Source organism: Aedes albopictus, chromosome 1 (assembly GCF_035046485.1).
Source record: "Aedes albopictus strain Foshan chromosome 1, AalbF5, whole genome shotgun sequence".
Taxonomy (NCBI): Eukaryota; Metazoa; Arthropoda; class Insecta; order Diptera; family Culicidae; genus Aedes; species Aedes albopictus.
Window position 1 is genome coordinate 14,414,673 of NC_085136.1, and position 23,975 is coordinate 14,438,647.

Here is a 23,975-nt window from a genome sequence, read left to right on the forward strand (position 1 = left end):
AGGAATCCGGGAGATTCCTCCCGAGGAATCCGGGAGATTCCTCCCGAGGAATCCGGGAGATTCCTCCCGAGGAATCCGGGAGATTCCTCCCGAGGAATCCGGGAGATTCCTCCCGAGGAATCCGGGAGATTCCTCCCGAGGAATCCGGGAGATTCCTCCCGAGGAATCCGGGAGATTCCTCCCGAGGAATCCGGGAGATTCCTCCCGAGGAATCCGGGAGATTCCTCCCGAGGAATCCGGGAGATTCCTCCCGAGGAATCCGGGAGATTCCTCCCGAGGAATCCGGGAGATTCCTCCCGAGGAATCCGGGAGATTCCTCCCGAGGAATCCGGGAGATTCCTCCCGAGGAATCCGGGAGATTCCTCCCGAGGAATCCGGGAGATTCCTCCCGAGGAATCCGGGAGATTCCACCTGAGGAATCCGGGAAATTCCTCCCGAGATTCCTTCCTAGGAATCTGGGAGATTCCTCCCGAGGAATCCGGGAGATTCCTCCCGAGGAATCCGGGAGATTCCTCCCGAGGAATCCGGGAGATTCCTCCCGAGGAATCCGGGAGATTCCTCCCGAGGAATCCGGGAGATTCCTCCCGAGGAATCCGGGAGATTCCTCCCGAGGAATCCGGGAGATTCCTCCCGAGGAATCCGGGAGATTCCTCCCGAGGAATCCGGGAGATTCCTCCCGAGGAATCCGGGAGATTCCTCCCGAGGAATCCGGGAGATTCCTCCCGAGGAATCCGGGAGATTCCTCCCGAGGATTCCGGGAGATTCCTCCCGAGAAATCCGGGAGATTCCTCCCGAGAAATCCGGGAGATTCCTCCCGAGAAATCCGGGAGATTCCTCCCGAGGAATCCGGGAGATTCCTCCCGAGAAATCCGGGAGATTCCTCCCGAGAAATCCGGGAGATTCCTCCCGAGAAATCCGGGAGATTCCTCCCGAGGAATCCGGGAGATTCCTCCCGAGGAATCCGGGAGATTCCTCCCAAGGAATCCGGGAGATTCCTCCCGAGGAATCCGGGAGATTCCTCCCGAGGAATCCGGGAGATTCCTCCCGAGGAATCCGGGAGATTCCTCCCGAGGAATCCGGGAGATTCCTCCCGAGGAATCCGGGAGATTCCTCCCGAGGAATCCGGGAGATTCCTCCCGAGGAATCCGGGAGATTCCTCCCGAGGAATCCGGGAGATTCCTCCCGAGGAATCCGGGAGATTCCTCCCGAGGAATCCGGGAGATTCCTCCCGAGGAATCCGGGAGATTCCTCCCGAGGAATCCGGGAGATTCCTCCCGAGGAATCCGGGAGATTCCTCCCGAGGAATCCGGGAGATTCCTCCCGAGAAATCCGGGAGATTCCTCCCGAGAAATCCGGGAGATTCCTCCCGAGGAATCCGGGAGATTCCTCCCGAGAAATCCGGGAGATTCCTCCCGAGGAATCCGGGAGATTCCTCCCGAGAAATCCGGGAGATTCCTCCCGAGGAATCCGGGAGATTCCTCCCGAGGAATCCGGGAGATTCCTCCCGAGGAATCCGGGAGATTCCTCCCAAGGAATCCGGGAGATTCCTCCCGAGGAATCCGGGAGATTCCTCCCGAGGAATCCGGGAGATTCCTCCCGAGGAATCCGGGAGATTCCTCCCGAGGAATCCGGGAGATTCCTCCCGAGGAATCCGGGAGATTCCTCCCGAGGAATCCGGGAGATTCCTCCCGAGGAATCCGGGAGATTCCTCCCGAGGAATCCGGGAGATTCCTCCCGAGGAATCCGGGAGATTCCTCCCGAGGAATCCGGGAGATTCCTCCCGAGGAATCCGGGAGATTCCTCCCGAGGAATCCGGGAGATTCCTCCCGAGGAATCCGGGAGATTCCTCCCGAGGAATCCGGGAGATTCCTCCCGAGGAATCCGGGAGATTCCTCCCGAGGAATCCGGGAGATTCCTCCCGAGGAATCCGGGAGATTCCTCCCGAGGAATCCGGGAGATTCCTCCCGAGGAATCCGGGAGATTCCTCCCGAGGAATCCGGGAGATTCCTCCCGAGGAATCCGGGAGATTCCTCCCGAGGAATCCGGGAGATTCCTCCCGAGGAATCCGGGAGATTCCTCCCGAGGAATCCGGGAGATTCCTCCCGAGGAATCCGGGAGATTCCTCCCGAGGAATCCGGGAGATTCCTCCCGAGGAATCCGGGAGATTCCTCCCGAGGAATCCGGGAGATTCCTCCCGAGGAATCCGGGAGATTCCTCCCGAGGAATCCGGGAGATTCCTCCCGAGGAATCCGGGAGATTCCTCCCGAGGAATCCGGGAGATTCCTCCCGAGGAATCCGGGAGATTCCTCCCGAGGAATCCGGGAGATTCCTCCCGAGGAATCCGGGAGATTCCTCCCGAGGAATCCGGGAGATTCCTCCCGAGGAATCCGGGAGATTCCTCCCGAGGAATCCGGGAGATTCCTCCCGAGGAATCCGGGAGATTCCTCCCGAGGAATCCGGGAGATTCCTCCCGAGGAATCCGGGAGATTCCTCCCGAGGAATCCGGGAGATTCCTCCCGAGGAATCCGGGAGATTCCTCCCGAGGAATCCGGGAGATTCCTCCCGAGGAATCCGGGAGATTCCTCCCGAGGAATCCGGGAGATTCCTCCCGAGGAATCCGGGAGATTCCTCCCGAGGAATCCGGGAGATTCCTCCCGAGGAATCCGGGAGATTCCTCCCGAGGAATCCGGGAGATTCCTCCCGAGGAATCCGGGAGATTCCTCCCGAGGAATCCGGGAGATTCCTCCCGAGGAATCCGGGAGATTCCTCCCGAGGAATCCGGGAGATTCCTCCCGAAGAATCCGGAAGATTCCTCCCGAGGAATCCGGGAGATTTCTCCCGAGGAATCCGGGAGATTCCTCCCGAGGAATCCGGGAGATTCCTCCCGAGGAATCCGGGAGATTCCTCCCGAGGAATCCGGTAGGTTCCTCCCGAGGAATCCAGTAGATTCATTCTTAGAAGTCTAGGATTCAAGGACTATACACTGTACTAAGGGCTGTTGATGGTTCGTCAATTTTACTTCAGAACATATTGGAGGCTGTACAGTTAGGTCGCTTTAGAGCTTTTGGACCGCGAAGAGTTCTATCCACGTTTCCATCGACCACCTTTCGTTGTGTACATTCTCCGTACAATCTACAAGGGATACCTACCAATTCCGACACCAATGGAATCGACTTTCGCCGGGGTCGAATATCCGGCATACTGTCGATGTTGCTGTAAAAAGTATTGTCTCCCACTCTGTGGAATGAAACGATCGTCAGAGCTCTTGCGAACACCTTTCCATCACTCTATAGGTTACTTACCCATTGCCTCGTCCACTCTCGTTAGTTCCATTGCGCTTCTGTGTTGAGAAGAATAAACAAAAGTACATTTTAGTTCAACTGTCACTTCTACTGTCATCGCTTACGCTAAATCCTTAACCTAATTGAGGTTTATTTGTCGTACAACACTAGCAAAAACGCTTCATCAATTACCTCCGGTTCTTCCTTACCACCTACGTCGACCTTCTTGAAAAGCCCCGGATCCTCTTCCTCGACGCCCGCATCCGCTACCTTCTGTTTCTCCTCGATTCGCTTCTCCTTCAACGTTTTGAGCAGTTTCCATTTGCTACCGCCTTCACCATCTGAAACGAGACAACACTCGACCCCTTGAGCAAACCGCGCAAAGCTCCCTTTAGCCCGACTTACCCATCGATCCTTCACTTCCCTGTGCGCGAAACAAGCTCTGCTTCCGATGCATCGCCACGTTCGGCACTTCACCATCGCCTTCCCCCATCGCCAGTAGCTGTTCGTCTCCCGGGTACGGATGTTCCTGTGCTTGTGCGTTCGTCGTTGTGCTATCGTTCAGTGTCGGGAACTCCGAGCCCGCTCCGTACGGTGATGATTGTTCGAACGGTGGCAGTTGCTGCTGTTGTTCGCCGTCGGCCGGTGACTGTTCTTGCAAGGGGGAAAACTCCTGCTGTTCGTGCTGCAGGGGGTACTGACCCTGCGCTACAACATCTGCTGGAGATTGTAGGGGTGGAGTAGTGATGGTGGTGGTTTCTTCTGATCACGAAAGGGGTTCAAGGGTAAACACAGGGGACACACAACACCGAGAAACACTGGACACCGGAGCGGGGGACTTACCTGCGGCTGCCGGTGGTGACGGTACCTGTTGCTGGGAGGACGTGCCACTCGAAGGAGGCGTCGTCTGCGGAGGAACTGTCTGCTGAGGGGGCTGCTGTTGGGGTTGTGGTTGTGGCTGCTGGGGCGGTTCATCGACGGATTGCTTGTTCGAGTCGAGCGAGAAGGAGCTTTTCATGGTGGCGAAGAACGCTTTGGATTTGGCGCCGATGATACTGTCGGAACTGTCCTGATGGGTCAGGTTCTTGTTGACCTTGTTGAAGAAGCCTCCGAAGAGGTTGGTGTTGGCGGTGGAGGTTTGAAAGAAGCCACTGCCCTTGGATTCCTGCGGCGGTGGTTGGGGTTGGGGTTGAGGGGCAGGTTTCTGAACAGGTGCTGGTGTCGGCGCTGGAGCGGAAACCGGGACAGGCACAGGAGCCGTAGTCTGCACCGGTTTGATTTGGGCTTGGGTTACGACTGCTGTCGCAGTCGTAGTAGGCGCTTGACTAACGATGGGCTTCGCCTTTGCCGCATCCGCCGTGATCGAAGTGGTTGAAGTCGGAACGGTCGTAGGAGGCGGTGCCGTTGCCTGGGCGATTGGTTTACTATCCGCTAGGGCAGCTATGGTGGCCGGAGCTGCTGATATGGGTGGCAGGGATATCTTTTCCTGCGGTTGGAGGACTTCCTTCGATATGGCTGCGGTGGTTTGATTCAGTTGATTCGACAGCTGGGCAGATATAACGGCAGTTGTACTGGGTTCGGATGTTGCCGCTACCGGAGGAAGGGTCATACTGTCAGATGCTTCACTTATTCCGGACGAGTTCATAGACATGTGAAGGATCGATGACGCTTCCGAAGTCTCCGGAATGTTGGAAATAGTTGATAGGGTAGAGAAATCCGGCAAACTAACGGGCGCATCGGATGCCGACAGGTTTAGCGGGATAGTCGGAAACAATGACATTCCATCGATAGAGTCGGCGAACCCAGAGTCGGTGATGTCCAGTGACGGGAAGAACGTACCGTCACCGAGAGTCGGTAGACTGGATTTCCGCGATAGGGATTCGTAGATGGCTTGCATTTCCGGGGTGTCGGTGATGGTGGTCTGTCCCGGTAGAGGTGTGAACATCGGAGGGCTCGAGGCAGTTTCCGTTACGCTTGGCTTTCTCGCGATTGTTTGGAAGATCGATGAAGGTTCGCTCGGTTCGACCGCGCTAGGTCTTCGAGGAACCGTTGCAAACATTGACGGTTCGTAGGCTTCCGTGGTGCTTGGCTTTCGCGGAATATCCGAAACGATCGTTATACTTGGTTTCCTAGCTAATGATGGGAGTACTTGGTCTACTACGCTTGGTCTTCGAGCTTCCGGAGCTATCAATACGGCACCCGCTTCCGTAACGCTTGGCCGCCTTGGATCAATCGCTGCTCCATTCGAGGCGGCCGTTTCCAGAGCTTCACTAATATTAGGTTTCAACGGCACAGGAGGAAACGGTGGAAGCTGTTCACCTTGGTTGATCATAATGCCAGCCATCTGTACAGCCTGACCGGCTAGTTTCGCTTCGACCGCTTCCTTAAAGCTTTGGCTAAATATCGATTCCGTTTCTCCGTTCAAGTTTGTAAAGGTCATCGCAGTCTCCGCACACGGCTTACTGTTCATCAAGTCCGCAAAACTCGGCTTGTTCAGCAAGTTCTCCGCAAACACGTTACTCTCCTTCGTCTCCCGCAACATACACTTCTGCATTCCGAAAGGTGAAAATTCTATCAACTTCTTTGGCGAAACACCTCCAAACCCATTCGCTGGATGGACCATGTTCAGATTGAGCATAAATTCGTTGTCGATGGATCCGTTGCTATCCTGGATGCTGATTGTCCCGTTGTCCACCGTTAGCAGGTCGTCGTTGTTCAACGATGCTATCCCCTCGGCGTTCGGCAGGTGGATGTACTTGTTGAACTCCTTCTTCGGGCTGACGCCACTCTGCTTGTTCTGCAGGATCAGCTTCTCGCCACCCTTGGTATCCCTGGCCAGTGGCGAAAACTCCTCCGCAAACACCTCTCGCAAATCGCTGCAGTTCTTCGCCATGAATGTTCTAACCTTCTCGACCTCCTCGCTGCTCAGCGACGCCACGTCTTCGTCGTCCAGCACTCGCGTGATCAGCTGCTTCACGTCGTCGTCTCGGAGCTTCTCGATTCGCTCCGCAACGAATTGCTTGGCCATCGGTGATCCATATTCGAGCTCCAATTGCTGCGAATGGTTCAGAAACGAGGCCCTGAGTTGCTCCTCGATCATCGCAGCATCGCTTGCCGGTTCGATCTCCCGCAGAATTCCTCCGTTGGCGGCTTCCATCGACTGGAGGAACGGATTGGTGGAGATCTGCTGCGGATATCGAGGTGGGGCTTGAACCGGGGCCAGTTGCTCTTCGGGAATGTTGGACAGGTTCCTCCGCATCAGCCAGTACTCCGGATCGTGCACGGCCATTTCCTCGGGCATCGTTGCTGGATCGTATCGCCATCCCAGGTCGTACGGTGGATACGGTGGCATCTGCTGCTGCTGTTGGTGGTGCAGGTACGCCTCGTCGATGCAGTCCCGGTACTGCAGTTCTTCCTGAAGCCGCGACTGCTCCTGCAGCGAGTACTCGTGATGCTTGGCGTACTCGGGGATCATATCCAGGTAGGCTTTCCGGTTCTCCTCCATGTACTGGAGGTTCTGCACGATCCGCTGCTGGGACAAGTTCAACGACTGCAGCTTGAACACCTTCTCGGCCATCTTGTTGTACTCCTCGTTGAGCAGATTGAGGGCCGCCCAGGCGAACTTGAGCTCCGTATCGAGCAGGTCGATGTTGGTGGCGATCTTGTCGGTGTAGTCGTTGATGATGAAATCCTGGTGGAGGTGGTGCAGATCCTTCAGCCCGTGGCTGGCGTACAGGTCTTGGGACTGCTTGCTCCACAGGTACGCCGCCATCACCTCGTTCTCGTCCATGGTGGCGTCGACTGCACCGTACCGGGAAGCCGTGGGATCAAAGTAGGCACTGTAGTGCGGCGATGGCTGGCGGCTGCTAAATCTAGAAAATTTGGAAAAGTAGGCGATGATGAATGAAGGAGTTTACGAATTACTGTGGGAGGAACTCGGAATGGGAGGGAAGTGTGGGAAGCCACAGCCAACTTAGATTTTGGTTCCGTCGTACTCAACAATGTAATAAAATGTTCCACTCGCCCGTGAGCAATTGTGTTTGGCTGTTTGTGTCATGTAATCACTCGCAACGAGTGAGTGGTGCGCACTTCTGCGGCAGGTCATAAAAGTTACCACAAGAAGCAACATAAAAACAGCGAATGTCGCGAGAGACGGTTAGGACGGACGCTTGTCCGGGCGTTCATTGTTTTTCGGGAGGGAATGGGTTAATTAAAACCGCGCGGTAGAAGAGCAGCACATCCAGCAGGACGTAGCCTCGGAGTCGTTAACGGAAACGAAGCGTAAGCATCGTCGTCAGCAGCAACGTTGGCATTGGAGTCGACGACGAGCGTCGTCTGGAGAGCTTGTTGACCTTGTCAAATAATAATGGCGAAAATGGTTGGAAATCTTTACGTTGAGTGGTTGGTGGTGGTAGATGAGTGTACGAACGAGGTAACTTCGGTGAGCGAAGTTATTAATTTTGCAACATAGCAATCCGGTTCCGAGGAATGGAATTATTCACAGCTTGCTGTGTGCACGTTATAATGCAGTGTTTCGCAAACTGGTCAATGCGGTGCAGTGATTATAAGGTCAAACTGAACTTAACTGAACTGAAGGAATTTCTGGTGTAATTCATGGAGGAATCCATGGAAGATTTTTTGGAGGAATCCCTGGAAGTATTCTTGGAGTAATTGCTCGAGAAATCGCTCGAGGAATCCTTTGGAGAATTCCTGAAGGAATTCCTAGAAGAATCAATGGAGGAATCTCTGGAGGAATCCCTGGAGGAATTCGTGGTGGAATTCGTGGAGGAATTCAAGGAGGAATTCGTGGAGGAATTCCAGGAGGAATTCGTGGAGGAATTCCTGGAGGAATACCTGGAGGAATGCCTGGAGGAATACCTGGAGGAATTCGTGGAGGAATTCGTGGAGGAATTCGTGGAGGAATTCCTGGAGGAATTCGTGGAGGAACTCCTGGAGGAATTTCTGGAGTAATTCGTGGAGGAATTCGTGGAGGAATTCCAGGAGGAATTCGTGGAGGAATTCCTGGAGGAATTTCTGGAGGAATTTCTGGAGGAATTCCTGGAGAAATCCTTGGAGGAATTCCTGGAGAAATCCTTGGACGAATTCCTGGAGAAATCCTTGGAGGAATTTCTGGAGGAATTCCTGGAGGAATCCCTGGAGGAATTCCTGGAGGAATCCCTGGAGGAATCCCTGGAGGAATTCCTGGAGGAATCCCTGGAGGAATCCCTGGAGGAATCCCTGGAGGAAGTCCTGGAGGAATCCCTAGAGGAATTCCTGGAGGAATCCCTGGAGGAATCCGGTTCCGGGGAATGGAATTATTCACAGCTTGCTGTGTGCACGGTATAATACAGTGTTTCGCAAACTGGTCAATAAGGTGCAGTGATTAAAAGGTCGAACTCAACTGAACTGGAGGAATTCCTTGAGGACTTCTTGGATGAATCTCTGGAGTAATCTCTGGGGGAATCCCTCTGAGAACTCCTGGAGAAATTCCTGGAGGAATTCCTGGAGAAATTCCTGGAGGAATTCCTGGAGAAATTCCTGGAAGAATTCCTGGAGAAATTCCTGGAGGAATTCCTGGAAGACTTCCTGGAGGACTTCCCGGAGGAATTCTTGGAGGAATTCCTGGAGGAATTCCTGGACAAATTCCTGGAGGAATTCCTGGAGAAATTCCTGGAGGTATTCCGGGAGGAATTCCTGGAGGAATTCCAGGAGAAATTCCAGGAGAAATTCCAGGAGGAATTCCAGGAGTAATCCCTGGAGGGATTCCAGGAGGAATCTCTGGAGGAACTCCTGGAGAACTCTCTGGAGGAACTCCTGGAGAAATCTCTGGAGGAACTCGTGGAGGAATCTCTGGAGGAACTCGTGGAGGAATCTCTGGAGGAACTCCTGGAGGAATCTCTGGAGGAATTCCTGACGAACCCTTGGAGGAATTCCTGGAGAAATCCCTGAAGGGATTCTTGGAAGAACTGGAAATGAACTGAATTGAACTTAAGAACCACTGACCCTACTAATGGCGCGCAAATTCACATACCTTCTTCTCGAGGAGCAGCGGAATGAGTGAATGGAATCCGCATCCCAACAAAAAGCAATAGCAATGCCAGGGATTCCTTCCATCTCGTCGCTCCCTTCCGTTTCAAACCCACCACCACCCCGTATCAAACATTCAACACCTCTCATACATTATTACCAAGAACGAACGAACGAACGAACGAGGAGCGAACCACCTGCTCGTGCAAAATTCGAATCCGATCGATTTCCGTGTATCATAATAATGAACTTCTCCCGTGTTCTTTTTCTTCTTCAAACCGGGGAAGTTTTACATTTAGCCGCCGTCGTTGATTGTTGCCAATTCCCCGTTTGTCGAATCAATCCCCGGGCTGTCAGCAAATCCGCACGCAACTGGTATAAAAAGGCTTTTTGCATAAGAAATACGAAAAAAGTGTATCAATCCAGGGGCAGAATTCCGTTGAGTATGTGCAATGGTGGAACCACCAACCACAACGTTCAAACGGTGCGTGAAATAAAATTCAGCAACTCTTGAAATGTAACTGTGCAACTAGATTTTAGACGAGTGTGCCATGCATTCATCTAATGCAAGTGTGTATTAGACGAGTTCATCACAGACACGGCCTACTATCGTCTGCCAACGCAGCAACTTTTCCCACACCGGAACTGTTTGTTTGCTCAGATCAGAAAGGAAGGAAGGTTGAGCGAGCATTGAACAGTCGTTGCAGCCTACTGCGATGCGATACGAGCAAAAGAACGAACAGTAGATACCTTTTTAGTTACAGACACAGGGCGTCAGAGAGTTCAGAGAGTCTGTTAACAAACTTTATCATTTGCCAGTCAGCAAGCGAAAACGACCGGTGTGAGACCGGGACTCGGAAAGATGGAATGAAGAGATTTGCGTCATTAAAATTGACAGTTTCTCTTCCATTTCCATAAAGGCCATCACGCCCGCCCAGGCCCGACCGTTGGTATGTTAACGAACATGGGGATTGAAGGTTTTTATCCGACGAATATCTCCACCCATATGGTTTACGCATAGGGATCTGTATCTGTATCGGAGGCAAGGTGGAAGTTGCAGCAAGCAAGGTGTCTATTATTTCCCATGACTAGGCCTGAGACAGTCTCCTTAGTCTTTTACATATTGTCGTCAATGTTGTACTATGGACAATAGATTCAAATTTTGCGACCGAAGTCGGATCAATATCACACTTCTTTATCACAGAAATCTTTATATTTTTTACAAGATTTGGCTGGAAAAATTCTTGGAGGAACGTTCAAAGGAAACTTTGTGGAAGATCTTGGGCCAATCCTCGGGGAATTTAAAATTTACTTTTGAATAAAGTTTCAGGAGAAATTAAAAAAAAAACCTTTGTGGAAAACAAATTTATCAAGGCATTGTCGGGAAAACCTTCTGGAAATTCCCTTGAGCAAATCTGAGAGAAATTTCAAAAAAAATCACCTGAGAATTGAAGAAGGAATCTTAAAATGAAATTCTTAAAAATGCTTCAGGAAATTTTCTAAAAAAAAACTATGAAGAAGTTTTTGTAGGAAATCCAAAGTTTTTCAAGTAACCTTTGAAAAATTTCTGAAAATGGCGTCGAAAACAAAAAAATTTGAAAATAGCTCATAGAAATTCCAGGAGAAGCCTTAGCAGGCATTCTTGGATGTATGTTTGTACAAATCTGGGTGAAACAGATACCTAATACATAAAGGAATTTCTAAAAAAAGTTCTGGTAGAAATTTGAAAAAAAAATCGTTGGTATTTCAAGAAATGACCTCTAAGATATTTTTCTGATAAGAATTTCACAAAACAATAAAGGAAAACTTAAAACAATTAACAAAAAAAATCTTTGGATGATAGAAGTAATTTATTTGAGGATTTTTTTTGCTTTTTTTCTTAAATTCTTAATATCTTTTTCATAGACTTTTTTCCTTTTTTTAAGTTTTTTTTATTCCAAATAATCTTTCTCAATCCCAATGAAAACTCCTTTGGTGATTCCTTTGAGATATTTTTTGGGAATTTATTTTGTAAATAACTTTGGCATTTTTTTCGAAAAATCTTTCGGCATTTTTTTGAAAAATATTTTATTTCAGATATTAATTTAGAAATTCCTTCACAAATTTTATTACATTTTTTTTCGTCTTTCTCGATTTGCTCGGATCTCTTCTATTCTTGCGGCAATTTCCTTGGATGTCCATAGTTTTTTTTTTCAGAATAATTTGGTTGGCAATTCCTTTATCAATTCTTTAGGTATTTTTTTGTGGATGTTTGCGGCACATTCATCTGGGAATTTCTTCAGTTTTTTTTTTTGATGATATGTTGGGAATATTTTTGAGAATGTTTTGGGAAATTACCTCCGTAATTCTTTGGATAATTGCTTTGAGATTTTTTTTTTCGACGTTCCTACACACGTTTCGTACAAAAAAGTCTTTGGAAATGTTTTGTTTCGTTTTCTTTGGGAATTGCTTAGGTAAAGCATTCGCTGAGTAAATGTCATTGTGATCATTTACTTAGCAGCGAACTTTTTTTTATCAATTACTTTTGGAATTCCGTTGACCATTTGTTTGGAACTGTCTTCAGTAGTTTCTCTAGGAATGCTTTCGGCATTTCCTTTGAAAAGTAGTTCAGCTATTCAGCAAAAATGCTTTTGATAATTTATTTGGAATATGCTTTGGCCATTTCTAAGGAAATTCTCCTGCCAATGTTTTTGGGATTTCATAGGTCAATTCTAATTCATTTCGTATGACAGTTCTCCCGACAAATATCATGGAAATTCCTAGGGCATTTTGAGGAAAATTTTGTCGGCATGTCTTTTTGCTAATTTTTTGACAATTTCTCTAATGATTCTTTAACAACTACCTCTAGGAGCATTTTTAGAAGTTCTTTATGATCTCTTAAAAAGATTTTTGAGGAAATACTTTTGAAAAATCTTCCAGAAATTCGTCTAGAAGTACATACAGGAATTTGTCCAAAAATTACTCCAGGAATTCTCTTAGAAGTTCTACTAAGGAATATGCTATGGCAAATCTATTATCAATTCTGTTGGAAACTCCTCTGTCAATGGCTTTAAGAATTTGTTTCTTCAGTTCATCCGATTAGTTAATTCATCTTCAATATTTATTTGAGAATTCTTTCCTTTGTGAGTTTTTTTCCAAAAATTTCTCGGGAATTACTTCAGAACTTTCTATATTTATTCTGTTTTGTTTAGAAATTTGTTCGGCTAATCTAGCCCAGGTTTGTTTTGAAAATTTATCTGGGAATTCCTCTAGGAATTCCACTGGGAATTTCTCTAGATTTCCTAGATTTTCTAGATTTCTACAGTGAATTCCTGTGGGAGTTCCTTCAGGCGACATATCACGGAATTTCTTCAAGAGTTCCTCTGGGAATTCCTGTAGAAGTTCCTGTGGAAATTGCGGAAGTTTCCTCTGGGAATTCCTGTAGATAGGGTAGAAATTCCTCGAGGAATTCCTGTAAATAGGGCTTCCACTAGGAATTCTTCAAGAAACTCCACAAGTGATTCTGCAGGGATTTTTCCTTGAATCTTGCTGAGATTTCTCAAGGAGCGTTTGAAGAAATTCCTTTGTGATCTCTTCCTGAATTTTTAGAGATGTTCTTTAGGAACTTTCTTTGAGAACCCACCCAAGAACTCTCCAGAAATCTCTCGCAAGTTCTTCCGTGAGTTTTTTTTAAAGAAATTCTGCAGGATCCGGTAATTTTCCAGAAGCTCCTCCGTGACTTCTTCCAGAAGCCCCCTTGTAGATTCTTCCGGAAGTTTCTTCGGGAATTCTAACAGAAGTTCTTCCGGGAAATGCTCCAACAGTTTCTCTGGAGTTTCACTGGGGTTTCCCATACGAGATCTACAATATATTCCTCTAGGAGTTCCTTCAGGAGCTTTTTCCCGGAATTCTCCCAAGAATTCCCCCAGGGATTTTTTTTAGAAGTTCCTTCTGGAATTTCGGAAGTTTACTCTGGGAAGTTAAACTGAAAATTCTTAAATGAGTTCCACTGAAACTTCCTCCAGAAATACAATATGAATTTCATTCAGGAATTTCACTAAGACTTTTTCTAGAAGTTTTTTCGGTAATACTTCTAGAAGCTCCTCCGGAAAATTCTGAGGAAGTTTACTGGGAATTCTTCAAGAAACTCCACTACGGAAACTTGCCTCGGGAAATGTTTCAGACTATCTTGCTGAAATTTACCTTAAAGTTCCTATAGAAGCATTTGTAGAAATTCTTTTGAGATCTCTTTCCGAATTCTTCCAGAAGTTTTTTTTAGGTTTCTTTGAGAATTCATCCGGAAATTCGTCTAGAAGTATCAGAAATATCCCGGAAGTTCTACCGTGCAATTTTCAAAGAAGTTTCTCACCGAAATCTTGCAGGAAATGCTTCAGAATTGATTTATGAATTTGAAGAAGTTTATTTGACAGTACTTGCAAAAGTTCCTCCGTAAGTTCTTCCAGAAGTCCCCACGGAAATTCTTCTGGAAGTTCCTCCAGGAACTTTACCAAAAGTTTTTCCGGGATATACTCTAGAAGTTCCTCCGGAGAAACTTCGCAAAGTTTCTCTGAAAATTCCCATGGAAGATTGCTGAGAAATTTCACGGAAATTGCTCAAGGAATTGTTCGAAAGTATCTTCAGAAATTTATCCGAAACTTTCTGGAAGTTCCTCGAGAAAATATTCAATAGACCTTGTACCGACTTTTCGAACCCTCTAAGCAGAATACCCTCTATGAATGAGTGTAATCAGTTTCGTACCTTTTAATTCCGCCCTATGTTGCTTATCCTTTGACAGATACGCGTATTTCGACTACCACTTGTAATCTTCCTCAGTGTCAGTTATCCACTCAACTGACACTGAGGAAGATTACAAGTGGTAGTCGAAATACGCGTATCTGTCAAAGGATAAGCAACATAGGGCGGAATTAAAAGGTACGAAACTGATTACACTCATTCATATTCAATAGACCTTTCAGAAATTCTTTCAAAATGTCATCCAGCTACTCTCCAAGAAGTTCCTTTGGGAATTCTTGCGGGTCTTTTTCAGGAAATTCTTCTGTTATTTTTTTCAAAAGTTCCTCTCGGAATTCTTATACAAGATCCTCTTGAAGTTTCCAAAAGAATTCTCTTGGGAGATTCTTCGAGAAATCTTCCGGAAGTTCTGCCGGGAAATTTCTCCGAATTCTATCGGACATGTCTCCGAGAATTTCATTTGGAAATCCCTCCCACTTTTTGAGTTTCTCAAGAGTGTTCTTCAAAACTTGCTGCGTGATTTTTTCCAGAAATTTGTTTGGCAATTCTCTTGGGAGGAATTCCTACAAAGTGTGAAAAAAATGCTCAATTTAGGAAGCTCAAATTTCATCGTCATGAAAAAGTTATAGAAAGAAATCACCAAGAAATTCCTGGTGAAGTTCTACAGAAACTCTCGATGGAGCTTTATGTAGAATAAATACTCAAATAAGGTTTTAATAGAATAATTGAATAACCGCCCCTTTCTCATGAAATTGCCAGACATTCCAAAAAGAATTTTCAAAAAAAAGGTTCCTCAAGAAATAAAGGTAGGATTTTTCAAATCAAATGTTCAATAATGTTGATGAATCAATTATTATAGAAATTGTCTAAGGAATCGCTAGTGTAATTTCTAAAACAATTAGAATTAATTTTCGAAGCGGTTTCCGAAAAAAATCCCAACCAAATAGTCAAAATAATTGTCGATGGAATTCTCAAAAAAAAAAAAAAAACAGCAGAATTACTCAAAGAATTGCCGAAACAAAAGTCAAACAAATCAACGGAAATTTTCAGCATTTTTTTTTAAATTCTTCCGGCAAATCGTTTGGAAATGCATTCGGCAATCTTTTTTGATAATTTTTCAATCAACCTCAGGACATCTCACCGGCAATTTTCTCGAAAAAAATTTTCGAAGGTTTTTTTAAGAAATTTTGTCTGGCACTTTTTATGAACATTTATCTACACAGGGAAGCTTGGAAGTTCATTGCGGTAAGAATAATAACTTCCTCTCGAACAGTTCGGAGTTCTCGAAAAGTTTCGAAAGTACTTGTAGAGGCACAATTCTTCAGGAACACTTCTGTATCAATTCTTCCGGGCATTTGTTTGAGAATTATTTCAACAGTTTCCTTGAGTTTTTTTTTTAATTTTCTTCGTGAATTTCTATGGAAAATCCTCCTTAGAGCCTTTCGGAAATCTTTCCTTTATGAGTTTTTTTTTTATATGAATTCTTCAGGAATTACTTTGGCAACTCTTTTGTTATTTCCGTTTGGCAATTTCTTCGGCAAATCCTATTTAATGTTTATTTGGGAAATTCTCTAGGAATTTCTTCGGTAATTTCTTTGGTGTTAAATTCCTTATGAAATTTCTTCATCATTTTTTAAAACTCATTCGGCATTTTCTTTCTAAAATCCATAGGCAACATCAGAAATTCTTTTCGCATATTTAGAGAATTCCTTAGGCAAATTTTCTGGTAGCTATTTCAATAACTTTTTTTTTGATAATTACTTTGTATATTTCTCCAGCTATCCTTTTTCAAGGCTCTGTACGAGACAATTCCATTATTTCATCGGCAGTTTTGTTGTAATTTCTTTAGTAAAACCTGTAGAAACCCAACAGCCATTTAGTTGAAGATTCGGTCGGAAATTCTTTCGGCTTATTCGTTGGGAATGTCTTCGGTCTTTGCTTCTGGAGCTATGTAAGAAATTCTAAATATGAATACCATCCGGGATATTTTTTAAACGTTTTTTGGAAATTTATTTGGACGTTCATGCGGAAATTCATTTTGGTAGTTTATTCGTAAACTTCTAAGTTAACTTCTTTTCCTCGGCAATTCCTTTAGATATCTTTTTGACAATTTCTTGAAAAAATGCGTTGGTGATTGCATTTCAAATTTTCACTGCCACTTCCTTGAAATTTTGCTAGAACAACACACTTGGAGGTCCTCTTGGAAGTACTTCTAAACGATACAACTAGTAAGAACTGCTGGAGAAAAACTAACAATCCTGAAAAAACACTCGAACAATTCTACAGGAACTAGAGTAACAAGTAAGTAAACAGAGTAAATTCCGTAGTACTTGTGGAGGTACAATCATTCACAAATGTTTTCGGGAAACTTCCGAGAGAAACACTCCGGGAAGAACACTCGAAAAGAAATCGACGGTATAGGCTTCTAGAAGCATACTGATGGAAAATTTTTGGAGCAATATTCCAGGTGGAACATCTCGAGGAACACTTTCGAACACTTTTTTTTTTCTATCTGTATTAACGAGATTTTTAGCCCTAGGCTTTCGAACACTTCTTCTTTCAAAGAATTCAAAAAAAATCTTCGAATATTTCTTTCTCTGAAGTAATCCCTAGAAATTGTCTGAAGGAAACCTTGGAAGAATTTCTAAAAATTTTTGAAAGAGTTCCAGGGGTAATTTTTGAAGGAGAAATTTCTAGAATAATCTATAGAAGCATTTCTGAAGATGCCACTGGAGAAGATTTCACTATGAAAAAATTTCTAAGATTCTAAGATTCTATGAAAGAATTTCTAAGGAAAAGAAATCTAAGGAAGATTTTCCGAAAGATTTCATGGAGGAGTTTGTACAGTAACCCATGAATTTATTTTAGAAGAAATTTATGCATGCTTTTTTAAGAAAATTCTTGGAGAAATATACACATGAATTTTTCTGAAGCAGTTTTTAAAGAAATTTCTTAAGGAAACTTTTGAGAAATTTGTAAAGAACAAAGAATCTCTTCAAGAACTTCTGTAGGAGCCACTGAAGGGATTTCTGAATTTGGGATGATTTTGTGGAAAAAATTCTTGAGCAATATTTGGAGAAATACGTGAAAGACTTTTTGAATGAATCGTTGGTGTAATGTGTACAATAATCCAAGGAGTTCTATGGGAATTCTCGGAGAAAATTCTAGAAGAATCTCTGTATGGGTTTCTGAAGCAGTCCTTGGAGTAATTTCTTACGGATGTTTTTGAAAAATCTGTAAGCTTCGTGGCCGTGTGGTTAGGGGCGTCAGTCGTCTAGCCGTTTCGTAAGCCTCGAATTGTGCGTTCGATTCCCGCTCCAGTCGGTGAAAAGTTTTCGTCGAATGGAAAATTCTCCACTGAGACACTGGGTGTTTCGTGTGTTGTCCTTTGTCTCATGTTAGTAATCGTTCAGTCTGTGCATGGTGTAGTGTAGTGTCTTTTTAAAAGAGTTCAGAATGTCTGATTTCAAAAAAAAATCCGTGGAAGATTTTACGAAATGAACCCCGGAGGTATTTTTGAAAGAATCCAAGGATTATTTTTGGAAAGCTCACGGAATATTTTCAAGAGAAGTCATTTGAGAATTTAATGGAGGAATCTCTAGAAGAATTTCTGAAGGAACCTATGAAATATCTCAAGAAATTCATGAATGCATTTTTGAAGCAACCTATGCAAGATTTCCCAAAACAAAACCTGGAGAATAGGTACCCGTGGCATATTTTGTGAAAGGAATGCTTCGAGAAGTTTCTAAGGGAATTCAAGCAACAATTACGGAAGCAATTCATTAAAGACTTTCCTAGGGAGTTCCTGGAGAAATATCTGAGGAAACGTCTAGAATCTAGAGCAATATTTAGAAGATTTTGAGAAAGAATTTCTGGCAGAAATTGATAAGAATTCTCTGGAGGATTTATTAAAGAAATCTTAAGGAAGGCTATGAAACGTTTTCAAAGAAGTACCTGAACGAATCCCAGGAGATTTTTTGTAAGAAATGCTTGAAAGATCTTCTTCTTTATGGCTCACCGTCCGCACTGGGACTTGGCCTACCTCGCTTTTGAGCACTTACACAGTTATTAATTGAAAGGCTTTCTTTGCCTGCCATTGCATGAATTTGTATTTTGTGAGGTAAGTACAATGATACACTATGCCCAGGGAGTCGAGAAAATTTTCCCGACCAGAACGGGAATCGAACCCGCCGTCTCCGGATTGACGATCCAGAGCCTTAACCACTAGGCTAACTGGAGACCCCAATTTAATTAGTAATTATTTCTGTAACTTTTTGGATATTCATTCAGCTATCCTTTTTCAGGCTCTGTGGAAGGCTTTTTTCAGGAATTCTTATGAAAATCTCTTCCAGAATTTCTTCGGCAGTTTTGTTGGAACTTGTTTGGCAAGCCCTTAGGAATTCTATCAGCAATTCTGTTGGAATTTTGGTTGGAAATTCCAACGGCTAATTCGTAGGAAATTACTTCGCTTATTGCTTTCGGAGCAATTTTCATAGGAATACCTTGGGACATCTTATGATATTTTTTCAGAAATTTCTTCGGTAATTCTCTTCAGCATTCTTTTGGCAATGAATTTGAGAATTATTTTGGGTATTAATTTCGAAACATGCCGTAACAATCTTTGAAATTCTTTTGTCATTTTGTTGACAATTTCTCAGTCATTTTTTCCTTTTTTCCTTCGGAAATTTCTCAGAAAATGTTCTTCTACCACTCCTGGAGGAACTCTCGAACTGTTCTGCAGAAAATAAAGTGACTCTAGTAAGTTCCGGAAGTACAAGTGGAGCGTGGAGGCGCAATCCTTCAAGAATACTTCGTAGCAACTTCCAAAGGAACAGTAAAAGGACACTCCAGGATGAACACTCGAAAAGGAGCACACCCGGAACTACTGCTGGGGGCACTTTTCCAGAGAAACATCTGGAAGTGTTTCTGAATGAACATCAGAAAAAATGTACTCTGAAGTGCTACTGAAGAAATGATACACGAAGAACTCCTGTGGGAATGCTCCTGGTAAAAGTCCTGGAAGAATACTACGGAAAAACTCCAGAAGAAACGTTTCCTGATGATCTTCCGCCGAGATGAAATAGCCCCGGGTTTAAAAAATCGTTTATAAAAAAAGATGAACTCCCGGAGGACTTCCCCAAGGAACTCACAATTAATTACTTGGAAGAAGCCTAGGTGTTAAAATCTCTGGAACTTATGGAGACATGTCAAGTAAAACCACTGGAAAAATCTCAGAATTTTTTTAGTAATCCCAGGAAGATTCTTGAAAGAATCTTAGGTAAATCTTCTGGAGGAATCCCAAGAAGAACTTTTGGAAAAATCTAAGAAAGAACTCCTGGAAGAATTCTTGTAGAAACTTCTGGGGGAAGCTCAGGTGGTACTCAGAAGAAATCTAAGGGGGAACTACAGGAAGAACACCAGGGGAAATTCTAGGAGGAACTCTTGGAAAAATCCCAAGTCTAAGAAGTCTGGAGAATACACAGTTGACTTTATGGAGAAATCTCAGGTGGAACCCCTGGATAAATTCCAGATTAAACTCGAGGACCAATTAATGTTGGATTTCGTGGAGGAATCCCAGTTGGAGCTTCTGAAGTCCAGGTGCTACTGCTGAAGACATTACAGAAATCCCAGGAAATCTTGAACGGAGCCTTGGTAAAATTGCTGGAGATATCTCAGATGGAACTGCTGAAGCACTTCCAAGCAGAGCTCATGGAGAATATGAAATGGAACTCCAGGAGGAATTTCAGAGGGAACTCAATCCCGGGACGAATCCCGGGTTGTAATCTTTAGAAAAGTCTTGCAAAAGCTTCGGCAATCTCATACATTTCCGGTGAGCTCGTTCCATAACGCATTCCTCTATTGAAACCCTTTTTTTCAGAAATTGTTCCATCTTACCAGTTCTCTCATGGTAAAATCATAGCTGGTTATTTTAAGTTCTCAAATTTCAGCACCCTCATGCTGTAACATCCCCAAGGAAATGATATCAGTATAGCCTTCTAAGAACATTGATGTTCGATGTTTTTTAGCTCAGAACTCCTGAAAAATTCCTTAAAAAATCATTGGAAGAATAAATTAAAAAAAAAATCTGGAGACAGCTCTGAAGGATCTCTTTAAAAAAATCCGAAGAACATTTTTTAAAGCAATTCCAGCTGAAAATTCTGAAGTAATTCTTGGAATTCTGATGAAGTCTATGAAGGTATTTGCGAAATAATCCCTGTAGAAATTTAAAAAGGCTTTCTGGATGAAGTTCTGAATAAATTTCAGAAGAATCTGGAGAAACTCTTTCAGAAATTTCCGGTGGAATACCAAACAGAACCTCTTGAGATTATTTAAAAAGAATTCCTGGACAAATCCCTAATAAAAACTTAAACGATTTTCATAGGGAATCCTTGGAGAAAATCCTGGAGGAATTACATTGAATGTTTTTAATGGGAATCTCTGAAATAGTTTCTGCATGAGTTTCTGGATTTTTTTTGAGCAATTTATGGAAAAGAATCTGAAGGAATCCTTGGAGGAATCTTTGTAGGGAATCCAGGAGGAATTTCTAAGGATATTTTTTGCAAAAATTTTTGGAAGAATTTCTGAAAAAAAAATTGATTCTGGAGAAAATCAGAATCATTGAGAATTTTACTGAAATTATTGCTGAAAAAAATCTGAAGGAATCTTTACAGGAATTACTTAAGACTTTTTGGAAGAATCTTTGGATTTCTGAAGGAGAAACTTATTAAAGGAATCCACCAAAAATGTGTAAAATTTTTCTTACAGAATTTCTGTTGGATCTGCTGAAGAAATTTGCGAATTTCGGAACATTTTATGAAGAAATTTCTTGAGACACTCTTGAAGAAATCCGTGGAAGTTTCTAAAAGAATCTCTATAAGGGTGGGTATCTCTATAAGGGTATCATTACAGAAATTTCTTAAGGGAATTTTCGAAAAAAAATGTAGAAAATATCTGAAATTTTGATTTTTGAAAAAAAAAAAACCTCGGCAGATTTTCCAATAACAACCTCGAAGGTGTTTCTGAAAGCATCCATGGAGTATTTTAAGAAAAGTCCATGGAAGATTTCCTAGAGAAATCATTTGAAAATATTCAGCGGGAATCGCTTGAGGAATTTCTGAAGGAACCTAAGAAATATCTGAATGCGTGGATGAATTTCTTGAGTAATCTATGCTTGGAGAATTTTCTAAGAGTATCCACGCAACATTTTGGAAGCAATCCATAGAAGATTTTCCTTAGAAGTTCTTGGAGAAATTTATGGAGGAAAATCTAAAATCTGGAGGAATCTCTAGAAAATTTTGAGAAAGTATTTCTGCCTGAAATTCTAAGAATTTCCTGGAGGATTTACAAATCCCAGTAGAAAGAAGTATTTAGAAGGATTTCTTCAGGAGTCCCTGAAAGATCCCTGGAGGATTTTTAAAGAATCTTTGAAAAGTTTTCCAAATAAATCTTAGGATAGATTTCAAGAATAATCCATGAAGAAATTGTCGAGCCAATCGGTGGAAAGTTTTCTAAAGAAATCGTTGGACAACTCTGTGAAGTTATCTCTAGAGAACTCTGAAGGAATGTCTGAAATTTTTTTGGGCAAGTCCTAAACCAAACCATGGGAGGCTTTTTAAAAGTGTTCCTTGATAAATTTCTTAAGAAAATCTAGGTAAGGTTTTCTAGAAATCCCAGGAAGAATTTCTAAAGAAATCCCTGGAGAAAATTTCCAAATGAATATCAGAAAGATTGTAGAAGAAATCTAAGGAGGAATTTCCAAAGGAATCCGTGGAAGATTTTCTAAAAGAAATTCAGAATTTCAGAAAAAATCCCTGAAAGAATTCCTGAAGCAAATCTTAAAAAAAATGTCTGGCGCGAATTCTTGAAAGGTTGAAGAAACCGTGAAGAAATTTCCGAAGGAATTTTTGGAAGACGTTCTAAAAAACCCGTGGAAACTTGCTGGACGAATTTTTCTGGAGGAACTTTTGAAGAATTCTCTGAAGAATCTTGTAGAGAAAATCATTCGACATATTCTTTAATATTTCTTTGTGAAATTTCTGGAGGAATTTGTAGCGGATTTTCCATGGCAATTTCGAACAAAAAAATTGCGAATGAATTCTTGGAGAAGTTTTGGAAGAGATTATAAAAATTGCTTTGCGAAAATCTGAAGAAATTCTTGGAAAAATTTTCTAGGGGAATTCTGCAGGATTTTTTGAAAAAAAAAATCTGAATAATGCCCGGAAGAATTTCTGAAAACCTATTCAAAGACTTTTCTAAAGGAATATTGGAAGACATTTCTAAATATATGTCTATACGAATTTCTAAGGAAATCTCGGGACGAATTTTAGGAAAAATTTCAAGTCGAATTTCTTCAAAAAATAATGGAGAAGTTTCTGAAGCAATCGATGCACGATTTTTTTTTAAATAATTCTTTTCGGAATTTGTAGAGCAATCCCTAAATAGTATTTCTGCTGAAATCCTTGAAGGAATTTCTAAAAAAAAACGTGAAGACCGAGTATTCGATGTACTGGTTTAAGAACAAACGTCTTGACATCCCGCTCGGATAGTTTTTGGACGTATCGCGGTGTTTCGTATCTTGGTGCCATAATGCCTTCTGTGTGTGGTCAAGTAGTGAAGTCAGTAAGACCAAAAGAGGAAAGAAAAAAGTGAAGATTAGAAGTTTCTGTGCATCCTAGAATCTGTTTCAACCCCTATGAATGCTGTCAATTCCGGAAGCAGGACCAGGATAGTGTTCATACCGGTGAATTTGCTGTTTTTTTTTTATGAAGTTTTGTTACGAAATGACATTTGCTGCGAATACATCCGGAAAGGAACAGAATGATGATAATATTTGGGTAACTTGCTTTGGTACTGTAATTTTTATGTTATAATTTTGATATATGTATTCCTGTAATAGTGGGAGGGATTAGTATTTTCTTTTCGTTTCAGAGAGCGAGAAAAGGCGCTTAAGCCTAGGCATAAGGGGTAAATACCTGTGTCCCATCCCAGGATTCCAAAGACCAAGGAGTGACATTAACCTTCTTAGCAACGTCACTTCCACCGTTAATGTTTCATATGCTTCGTAAACGGAACGGTTGGTACGAGATGTCCCCGTTCTTTGATTTCAATAACAATAACAAAGCTGCACAGTAGGCCTGGCCGCTTTAATGTTTGTAACACATCTCAGATGTGCTGCAAGCATTAATAATGACAAGAAAAATGAAAAACGATTTCATCATTTTCCAGGATTCTTTCAATGAATGGCTGTGTATGAGTAGACTAGACTAGACTAGACTAAACGTCTTGACATCCCGCTTTAACAGTGCATCAAAACTTCAAACGCACAAATCTCAAGAAGCAAGCTTCACACAACAAAGTATTTTATTATTCTGTTCTTGCAAACTTGTGCTAAGCTTTAAATTGGAAGGTCAGATGCGCTGGTATTGTTTACGAAGAGATTTGTGCCCTCGAAATCGTGAGTAGGTGCCAAAGTCAGCCATTGTGGCAGCCATTTTGAGATTTCAACAAGCCTGTCCTTAAATCTTGAATACTTTTCAAATAAAACAATCAACATACATACTGCCGTGAATCGCAAGTCAGTCCCATATGTAAAAAGTAGGCATTGAAAAAATGGCCTCTGAAGTTTTCAAATTTGATTTCTATGCGAAACTCAAAAAAATCGCCATGAATTGAAAACTTCTGCGATCATCATGAAACTTTCACATATTGTTTCAAACGTGAAAACGTAACAGTGAAAAAAATAAAACTGGATAAAATAGTGTTAGGTTTTGTACTGGAGGGTGCACAAGTTCGTAATGGGACTGACTTGCGATTACATTTCATTATGGGACAATCTGACTTGGTGTTGTTTTTCAATTTTACTGAACAAATCATATATTTTTTTGCACGCAGCTGAAAGATCATCCGAAGAAAGCTCGAAAATGGCCATCAACTCAT

At 43.1% G+C, this 23,975-nt stretch overlaps 1 protein-coding gene across 7 annotated transcripts in view; it reads right to left on the minus strand.

Annotated features, from left to right (window-relative positions):
* The window catches only part of LOC109431126 (protein unc-13 homolog B), a 313,958-nt gene that overhangs the window by 6,936 nt on the left and 283,047 nt on the right, over positions 1-23,975 (minus strand). For 3 of the 7 annotated variants that reach the window (XM_062843720.1, XM_062843716.1, XM_062843711.1), the window contains exons 4-5: positions 3,303-3,340; positions 3,150-3,237 (exon numbers count right to left, since the gene is read on the minus strand). In XM_062843720.1, coding sequence (XP_062699704.1) covers positions 3,150-3,237; positions 3,303-3,340 — 126 coding nt within the window. Of the gene's footprint in view, positions 1-3,149; positions 3,238-3,302; positions 3,341-3,473; positions 3,623-3,686; positions 4,044-4,124; positions 7,154-23,975 lie in introns of all 7 variants that reach the window. The other 4 variants (XM_062843699.1, XM_062843694.1, XM_062843709.1 and 1 more) reach the window with 3 other exon arrangements.